General features: G+C 36.5%; 2 protein-coding genes across 3 annotated transcripts in view; one reads left to right on the top strand and one right to left on the bottom strand.

Moving 5' to 3' along the window:
• Positions 1-8,505, bottom strand: part of fig4a (FIG4 phosphoinositide 5-phosphatase a) — a 109,041-nt gene extending 100,536 nt beyond the window's left edge. The window contains exons 1-3 of the mRNA XM_087806438.1: positions 8,351-8,505; positions 8,205-8,292; positions 5,461-5,559 (exon numbers count right to left, since the gene is read on the bottom strand). Coding sequence (XP_087662564.1) covers positions 5,461-5,559; positions 8,205-8,267 — 162 coding nt within the window. The 5' untranslated portion in view covers positions 8,268-8,292; positions 8,351-8,505. The remainder of the gene's footprint in view (positions 1-5,460; positions 5,560-8,204; positions 8,293-8,350) is intronic.
• A 902-nt stretch (positions 8,506-9,407) lies between these two features.
• The window catches only part of ak9 (adenylate kinase 9), a 20,966-nt gene continuing 20,024 nt past the window's right edge, over positions 9,408-10,349 (top strand). For both annotated transcript variants that reach the window (XR_015713231.1, XM_087806096.1), the window contains exons 1-4: positions 9,408-9,511; positions 9,597-9,644; positions 9,706-9,809; positions 9,878-9,941. Coding sequence is in view for 1 of the 2 variants with exons in the window: in XM_087806096.1 (XP_087662222.1) it covers positions 9,605-9,644; positions 9,706-9,809; positions 9,878-9,941 (208 nt within the window). In the remaining variant the exon portion in view is untranslated. The remainder of the gene's footprint in view (positions 9,512-9,596; positions 9,645-9,705; positions 9,810-9,877; positions 9,942-10,349) is intronic.

A 10,349-nucleotide genomic window follows, 5' to 3' on the forward strand; every position in this document is an offset into this window, starting at 1 on the left:
CTCTGAACTAGTTCAATCTTGGAGCCGTGAACTTTTGAAAATGTTTGGATGATGAACTGAACTAGTTCAATGTAAAACTGGTGAACTGAACTGTGAACTAGTTCAGTCTTGGAGCCGTGAACATTTGAAAATGTTTGAATGATGAACTGAACTAGTTCAATGTAAAACTGGTGAACTTAACTTTGAAGTAGTTCAAAGTAAATCTGGTGAACTGAACTCTGAACTAGTTCAATCTTGGAGCCGTGAACTTTTGAAAATGTTTGGATGATGAACTGAACTAGTTCAATGTAAAACTGGTGAACTGAACTGTGAACTAGTTCAATCTTGGAGCCTTGAACTTTTGAAAATGTTTGGATGATGAACTGAACTAGTTCAATGTAAAACTGGTGAACCGAACTCGGAACTAGTTCAAAGTAAATCTGGTGAACTGAACACTGAACTAGCGCAAAGTAAATCTGGTGAACTGAACTCTGAACTAGTTCAGTCTTGGAGCCGTGAACATTGTTGACTGTAAACATGCTGCGAACAGAACCAGGGTCTCGGTTACAAGTCCTGCTGGAAGACCCTACGTTTGTGGGTCGAAGCAGCAGGTGAAGCGACACACGAAGGATCAATGATTCTTGCTATGATGGTTTTATCTTGTTCCTTGACAAGGTCGACGAGGATCGGAAACGTTTAGAGACTCGATGACTTTAAAATATAGAATCTACACGTCAGGACCATGAACGCATCACTGCTACTGGGACTGATGTGAACCTAGTAGAACTAGTTCAATCTTGCATCTGTGAACTTTTGAAAATATTTGGATGATGAACTGAACTAGTTCAATGTAAAACTGGTGAACTGAACTTTGAACTAGTTCAAAGTCAATCTGGTGAACTGAACTCTGAACTAGTTCAATCTTGGAGCCGTGAACTTTTGAAAATGTTTGGATGATGAACTGAACTAGTTCAATGTAAAACTGGTGAACTGAACTGTGAACTAGTTCAATCTTGGAGCCTTGAACTTTTGAAAATGTTTGGATGATGAACTGAACTAGTTCAATGTAAAACTGGTGAACCGAACTCTGAACTAGTTCAAAGTAAATCTGGTGAACTGAACACTGAACTAGCGCAAAGTAAATCTGGTGAACTGAACTCTGAACTAGTTCAGTCTTGGAGCCGTGAACATTGTTGACTGTAAACATGCTGTGAACAGAACCGGGGTCTCAATTACAAGTCCTGCTGGAAGACCCTACGTTTGTGGGTCGAAGCAGCAGGTGAAGCGACACACGAAGAATCAATGATTCTTGCTATGATGGTTTTATCTTGTTCCTTGACAAGGTCGACGAGGATCGGAAACGTTTAGAGACTCGATGACTTTAAAATATAGAATCTACACGTCAGGACCATGAACGCATCACTGCTACTGTGACTGATGTGAAGCTAGTAGAACTAGTTCAATCTTGCATCTGTGAACTTTTGAAAATATTTGGATGATGAACTGAACTAGTTCAATGTAAAACTGGTGAACCGAACTCGTAACTAGTTCAATCTTGGAGCCTTGAACTTTTGAAAATGTTTGGATGATGAACTGAACTAGTTCAATGTAAAACTGGTGAAGTGAACTGTGAACTAGTTCAATCTTGGAGCCTTGAACTTTTGAAAATGTTTGGATGATGAACTGAACTAGTTCAATGTAAAACTGGTGAACCGAACTCTGAACTAGTTCAATGTAAAACTGGTGAACTGAACTTTGAACTAGTTCAAAGTCAATCTGGTGAACTGAACTCTGAACTAGTTCAATCTTGGAGCCGTGAACTTTTGAAAATGTTTGAATGATGAACTGAACTAGTTCAATGTAAAACTGGTGAACTTAACTCTGAACTAGTTCAATCTTGGAGCCGTAAACTTCTGAAAATGTTTGAACGATGAACTGAACTAGTTCAATGTAAAACTGGTGAACTGAACTCTGAACTAGTTCAAATTAAATCTGGTGAACTGAACTCTGAACTAGTTCAAAGTCAATCTGGTGAACTGAACTCTGAACTAGTTCAATCTTGGAGCCGTAAACTTCTGAAAATGTTTGAACGATGAACTGAACTAGTTCAATGTAAAACTGGTGAACTGAACTCGTAACTAGTTCAAAGTAAATCTGGGGAACTGAACACTGAACTAGCGCAAAGTAAATCTGGCGAACTGAACTCTGAACTAGTTCAGTCTTGGAGCCGTGAAAATTTGAAAATGTTTGAATAATGAACTGAACTAGTTCAATGTAAAACTGGTGAACCGAACTCTGAACTAGTTCAATCTTGGAGCCTTGAACTTTTGAAAATGTTTTGATGATGAACTGAACTAGTTCAATGTAAAACTGGTGAACCGAACTCGTAACTAGTTCAATCTTGGAGCCGTGAACATTTGAAAATGTTTGAATGATGAACTGAACTAGTTCAATGTAAAACTGGTGAACTGAACTCTGAACTAGTTCAATCTTAGAGCCGTGAACTTCTGAAAATGTTTGAACGATGAACTGAACAAGTTCAATGTAAAACTGGTGAACTGAACTCGGAACTAGTTCAATCTTGGAGCCGTAAACTTTTGAAAATGTTTGAATGATGAACTGAACTAGTTCAATGTAAAACTGGTGAACTGAACTCGGAACTAGTTCAAAGTAAATCTGGTGAACTGAACACTGAACAAGCGCAAAGTAAATCTGGTGAACTGAACTCTGAACTAGTTCAGTCTTGGAGCCGTGAACATTTGAAAATGTTTGAATGATGAACTGAACTAGTTCAATGTAAAACTGGTGAACCGAACTCTGAACTAGTTCAAAGTAAATCTGGTGAACTGAACTCTGAACTAGTTAAATATTGGAGCTGTGAACATTTGAAAATGTTTGAATGATGAACTGAACTAGTTCAATGTAAAACTGGTGAACTGAACTCTGAACTAGTTCAATGTAAAACTAGTGAACTGAACTTTGAACTAGTTCAATGTAAAACTGGTGAACTTAACTCTGAACTAGTTCAATCTTGGAGCCGTAAACTTCTGAAAATGTTTGAATGATGAACTGAACTAGTTCAATGTAAAACTGGTGAACTGAACTTTGAACTAGTTCAATCTTGGATCCTTGAACTTTTGAAAATGTTTGGATGATGAACTGAACTTGTTCAATGTAAAACTGGTGAACCGAACTCTGAACTAGTTCAATGTAAATCTGGTGAACTGAACACTGAACTACCCGCAAAGTAAATCTGGTGAACTGAACTGTGAACTAGTTCAATCTTGGAGCCGTAAACTTCTGAAAATGTTTGAACGATGAACTGAACTAGTTCAATGTAAAACTGGTGAACTGAACTCTGAACTAGTTCAGTCTTGGAGCCGTGAAAATTTGAAAATGTTTGAACGATGAACTGAACTAGTTCAATGTAAAACTGGTGAACCGAACTCTGAACTAGTTCAATCTTGGAGCCGTGAACTTTTGAAAATGTTTGGATGATGAACTGAACTAGTTCAATGTAAAACTGGTGAACCGAACTCTGAACTAGTTCAAAGTAAATCTGGTGAACTGAACACTGAACTAGCGCAAAGTAAATCTGGCGAACTGAACTCTGAACTAGTTCAGTCTTGGAGCCTTGAACTTTTGAAAATGTTTGGATGATGAACTGAACTAGTTCAATGTAGAACTGGTGAACCGAACTCTGAACTAGTTCAAAGTAAATCTGGTGAACTGAACACTGAACTACCGCAAAGTAAATCTGGTGAACTGAACTCTGAACTAGTTCAATCTTGGAGCCGTAAACTTCTGAAAATGTTTGAACGATGAACTGAACTAGTTCAATGTAAAACTGGTGAACTGAACTCGGAACTAGTTCAAAGTAAATCTGGTGAACTGAACACTGAACTAGCGCAAAGTAAATCTGGTGAACTGAACTCTGAACTAGTTCAGTCTTGGAGCCGTGAACATTGTTGACTGTAAACATGCTGTGAACAGAACCAGGGTCTCGGTTACAAGTCCTGCTGGAAGACCCTACGTTTGTGGGTCGAAGCAGCAGGTGAAGCGACACACGAAGGATCAATGATTCTTGCTATGATGGTTTTATCTTGTTCCTTGACAAGGTCGACGAGGATCGGAAACGTTTAGAGACTCGATGACTTTAAAATATAGAATCTACACGTCAGGACCATGAACGCATCACTGCTACTGGGACTGATGTGAACCTAGTAGAACTAGTTCAATCTTGCATCTGTGAACTTTTGAAAATATTTGGATGATGAACTGAACTAGTTCAATGTAAAACTGGTGAACTGAACTGTGAACTAGTTCAATCTTGGAGCCTTGAACTTTTGAAAATGTTTGGATGATGAACTGGACTAGTTCAATGTAAAACTGGTGAACTGAACTCTGAACTAGTTCAATCTTAGAGCCGTGAACTTCTGAAAATGTTTGAATGATGAACTGAACTAGTTCAATGTAAAACTGGTGAACTGAACTGTGAACTAGTTCAATCTTGGAGCCTTGAACTTTTGAAAATGTTCGAATGATGAACTGAACTAGTTCAATGTAAAACTGGTGAACCGAACTCGTAACTAGTTCAATCTTGGCGCTGTGAACCTCTGAAAAGGTTTGAATGATGAACTGAACTAGTTCAATGTAAAACTGGTGAACTGAACTCTGAACTAGTTCAATATTGGAGCTGTGAACATTTGAAAATGTTTGAACGATGAACTGAACTAGTTCAATGTAAAACTGGTGAACTGAACTCTGAACTGGTTCAGAGTAAATCTGGTGAACTGAACTCTGAACTAGTTCAATCTTGGAGCCGTAAACTTTTGAAAATGTTTGGATGATGAACTGAACTTATCAACTGTTCAAAGTAAATCTGGTGAACTGAACACTGTACTAGCGCAAAGTAAATCTGGTGAACTGAACTCTGAACTAGTTCAGTCTTGGGGCTGTGAACATTTCAAAATGTTTGGATGATGAACTGAACTTGTTCAATGTAAAACTGGTGAACCGAACTCTGAACTAGTTCAAAGTAAATCTGGTGAACTGAACTCTGAACTAGTTAAATATTGGAGCTGAACATTTGAAAATGTTTGAATGATGAACTGAACTAGTTCAATGTAAAACTGGTGAACTGAACTCTGAACTAGTTCAATGTAAAACTAGTGAACTGAACTTTGAACTAGTTCAATGTAAAACTGGTGAACTGAACTCTGAACTAGTTAAATATTGGAGCTGTGAACCTCTGAAAATGTTTGAACGATGAACTGAACTAGTTCGATGTAAAACTGGTGAACTGAACATTGAACTAGTTCATGTAGAAAGTCAACTTTGTAAACACCGTCAACACCTGTCGCTCGTTTCTATGGGAAACACGGTTTTAAAAGAGTCAAAATAAAACACTGACTGATGCATATTTGATATATTTAACCAACTATTACACAAGCATGAACACCGTCTCTGGTCAGGACTCACCTTGTCGTCGATGATGACCAGATCCTTGGGTTCTGTCCGGTCGATCTTCAGGACTCTGTGTTTGGTCTGAGCCTGATTGCTGCCCACCAGGAAGTATCTCTGCGTGAAGAAAAACAAGTTTTTAATGTTTGATACAGAAACGCTCGACTAACATGCAACATAATTGAACATTTATTGTTATTTAAAGCACAGATAATGGCTTGAAATAACATTTTTAACCACTTTGTTGTTCTGGAGATGAAATCTCGTCGATCATAACCACACCCACTTTGAGTGGTCAAGCGTGGAGGTTTGTCACCGCACGTCACCAATCCCTGAAGTCTCCAGCTCCAAGGGACTCGTTGTATAAACAAAGCGGGATTACATCCGGGGGAAGGAGTGAAGCCATTATTACGTCATCATGGACTCTCGTAACCTCTCGTTCGCCCAGATTTCAGAGCAACTTTATAAAGTAAGTTGAGTCTTTATCTAATATGATTGAAAAACAATATATATGTTTTTTTATAAATTCAAGACACGAAACAATCATTTCACGATCAGTACATTTGAAAGGATATATTGAATTTAAACAACTACGACTGATGAACTGGATCAGAACTTCAACAGAACTAATCAAATCCATGTGAAGCTTTTGAAAAACTTGTAACAAAACTGACAGTATTTACAATCTAACTGGTCAGTAAGTAAGTAATAGTTATTAGTAAAGGTGTTACTAAACCAGGGTCACTAAGTGCTTTAACAATAAAACAAAATACACAATAAAATATATACTTTTAAAGATCGAAACAGCGACAACAACATAAATAATGTGCAGAAAAGACCATTAATCAATAAATAAAAGCAACAGAAAATAACATCATCGAGAACAAAAACTATGAAGTTAATATTGTGGGAAAAAAGAAAGGTGTGTATTATTTTAACCACCGACACCGAATGTACACCAAGAACCTGTTCCTTTTCTTTAGGTCATTATTTCTTTCTGCTGAGAGAAGATCTTCTCCTCTGAGGGAAGAACACCTTGTAACGAACTCCAAGTGCTGCAACAACCATCCAGTTTGTTCTGTTCCAACCAGTAAGTGTCGGACAAACACTCCAGTCCAGGAACACGACAAAGAAAGTGTTAACTTTGGATCTTTACTGGACCCGAGAATGAGGAACATTCGATTCTCTTTATCTTCACTATTTACTATTTAAACGTTGATGATGATGTTGCAAACAAAATGATGAATTACTTCTGGTAAAAAAAAACATTTTTCAAATCATGATGTTAAAAGAAAACAAACACGATTAAACAGCAGCTTTTCAAAGGTGTGTGGCGACATCTAGCGTTCACGTCTGGTACTGCAGCAACACGTGTGCATCCAACGCTAAGTTTAAAAATATATATCTTAATAAATAAATGTTGTTAGGACTGTTTGCACTTGAACTGGACAAAATACTTGAAAAAATACGAAATTAAGATTAATTTACCCAGAATTACCAAAGTAAGGTAAGGTAAGGTAAGGTAAAACTTTATTGATTGTTTTTTACCAATAGCCAGCAATTTTTCATAAACAATAAAAAATAATACATAAAAAATAAAATAAGAAGAAGAACATAAAGAGGAACAACTCATGTGTTGTTCTCAGTATTATCTTGATCTTTAAAGTATGTACTTTTTTGAGTATTGTTTTGATTGTCTAAGCGCTTTGTGACCCTGGTCTCGAAAAGCGCTATATAAATAAATATTACTTACTTACTTACTTACTTACACAATCAATAAAGACAAAGAACAAGATGATACAATCAATAAAGACAAAGAACAAGATGATACAATCAATAAAGACAAAGAACAAGATGATACAATCAATAAAGACAAAGAACAAGATGATACAATCAATAAAGACAAAGAACAAGATGACACAATCATAAAGACAAAGAACAAGATGACACAATCTAAGTCTAAAGATAAAGATAAAGAACATAGGTCAAAGAAAAACAACAAAGACAAAGGATACAAAGACTAACATAGAACAGAACATCCAGATACTTTCACTCCACTCCTGCCCCCGAACTCAGAATTGTACAATTTAATAGCCCGAGGGATGAATGAGTCCCTGAGTCTATTAGTGTTGCACCTGGGTAGGAGCATTCGTGCACTCATTCTGCTAAAGTAAACACTGAAGGTGAATTCATTTAAATGTACATTTTATTTCTCTATTTTTTTTTTTTTGTTTTTGTTTTTTTTCCTTGACCTATGTTCTTTGTCTTTGTCTTTAGACTTAGATTGTGTCATCTTGTTCTTCCTCTTTATGTTCTTCTTACTTTATTTTTTATGTATTATTTTTTATTGTTCATGAAAAATTGCTGGCTATTGGTAAAAAACAATTTCCCAAAGGAGACCTCCTGAGGGATCAATAAAGTTTTACCTTACCTTACCTTACCTTAGAAATGATGGTCAACATAGATCTTCCTCCTTCTTTTAATGGTGTTTTATTCTATTTCAAGGCCTTAACATGTGCACGATTGTTGGTTTGCAAGTAAATATATATTCTTCAGTGTTATAATAATATTGTTATCATATTTTCAGGACTTTTGCTTGTTTGAATAACTAAACTACATTTATGTTCTTTCACTTCTTTATTAACAACTAATATTTACGTCCAATATTGTTTGTTATTGATCTGTAATGTAAACACCGACGACATTAAATGCAACACAAGGAAACATGTTGATATGTTTCTTAGAATATATAAGCGACTCACAGCTCTGGTCTCGTACAGAACCAGCCTCTGGATCCCGCTGATCACAGCCGCGGTGTGAGGCATGATGTTGGGTCAGAACCACGAGTTTCTGTGGAGACGCTCGTTACTGACGAGATGTTGCAGCCGCCATTGAACGAGCTACTCACCGGAAGTCCCTTTATAATGTAACACTCTTGGCGGGTAAAACACTGATAAACATTTAAATAACATTAGTGGTTACAATCAATAGCACGAGTTCGTTATCATTAAAACAACAAAAAAAAAGGTCGCATGAAGTGCAGCCCGATGCGAATTTGTTCAAGTCAGGTGACATGTCACGTGTGGCTGTCACGAGGGCAGCTGATACGGTGGCTCGTTGAGACCAAAATATAGTGAAGCGCAAACATACTCTTGGTTAGTTAAACGATAAATCTTTTTATTATTATTATTATTATTATTGCTGTTTCGGCTTCATAGCTTTTATTAATTCAAGACTGATCTTTGGGAATCGAAATATTTGTGGAAACTCAAAACGCCACAAGAATCATAATTAATGTATTTTACTCTGAATTAATATACAAACCTCTACATCGATTTATTTAAATGTATTTGTTATTGGATAACATATATCATCAACTACAACGTCTTTTGTTTTAGTCTTCAGTGTACTTTTCGTGCTCCCTTGGAACTACTCTGTATATTAACCGAGAAAATAAACATTAAGAAACATCTTAAGACGTTTCTATTTGTTCAGGCTTTTTCTTGAATTTCTCGAACTCCTGTGTTGTTCTCAGTATTATCTTGATCTTTAAAGTATGTACTTTTTTGAGTATTGTTTTGATTGTTTAAGCGCTTTGTGACCCTGGTCTGGAAAAGCGCTATATAAATAAATATTACTTACTTACTTACTTACTAATATATGTTAAAATAATTTTAATGGGGCGGAATACGAAAGAAAATACGTAGGAAAATTGACCTTTATTCAGAAAAACTAAAGAAAAAAAAGTGGACCATTATTAAGAAAGAAAATGAAGACGTCTAAATTCGAACTTTTGCGGAGGCCTTGAACGCACCGTGACGTCCCGTGTTGTTTGGTTGCCCTTGTTGCCATGACTACTGCTCACACGAACTCTTGGAGAGTAGTTTCTGTAGCTGTTTAATTCTATTTTTAATATTGTTTTGAAGTGATCAGTTTTGAACCATTTTAATTGTCATCCTTTAAATGTGATATTTGGATTTAACAGTTGTTACTTTATATTTTCACGTGAGTCATTGAGACTTTGATGACAAAGGAAGTAACTCATTGTGGATAATTCAGAAGAAAGCAGGTCAAACACTAGAGCTCAGTCATCGTATCATCTTTTATTTTCTACAGTAAATATCTTTTATTGTTGTGATACTTGTGTGTAATAGGATTCACGATGGATCTGACCGTGGATATAGACATTCCTCAATGTCAAGGTGAGAAACTGTCAACGTTAACGTGGATAAAAACATGGATTTATATTGTGTTTTGATTCAGACTGGAAAGAGGCCGAGGTGTCGTTCGTGGACAACTTCATCGAGGATGAAGCCGAGAGAGAAGGCTTCGCCAAACCGACCTGCTTCATCATCATCGGGAAACCGGTGAACAATCGCTCGTCATCAATGTTGGTTCCACTTGTTTTATTGTTGTTGTTTGTTGTTTGTTTCAGGGAGTGGGGAAATCCACTCTGGCCGGGAAGATTGCAGAGTCGTGGAATTGTATTTTGGTGGACGGTACGTGTTTAAATCTTTAGTCACTTCATGCAAAAGATGATTATTCTTTTACAGCGAATTAAATAAAACGTGTGAAAATTACGTTAAAATTAAAGTTTGACATTTTATTTATATATTTGTTTCATGTTCCACAATTAAATCAATATTAACTATTGTATTAATGTTAGAATACAACACAAACACGCATGCAAACACAAACATGCACACAAACACACACACATACACATATACACACACACACACACAAACACACACGCAAACACACACACAAACACGCATGCAAACAGAAACATGCACACAAAAACGCAAACACACACACAAACACACACACACACACATATACAAACACAAACAAACACACACACACAAACACACACATGAACAAACACACACACACAAACACACACA

Source organism: Callionymus lyra, chromosome 13, assembly GCF_982586985.1.
Source record: "Callionymus lyra chromosome 13, fCalLyr1.hap1.1, whole genome shotgun sequence".
In the NCBI taxonomy this organism is placed as follows: domain Eukaryota; kingdom Metazoa; phylum Chordata; class Actinopteri; order Syngnathiformes; family Callionymidae; genus Callionymus; species Callionymus lyra.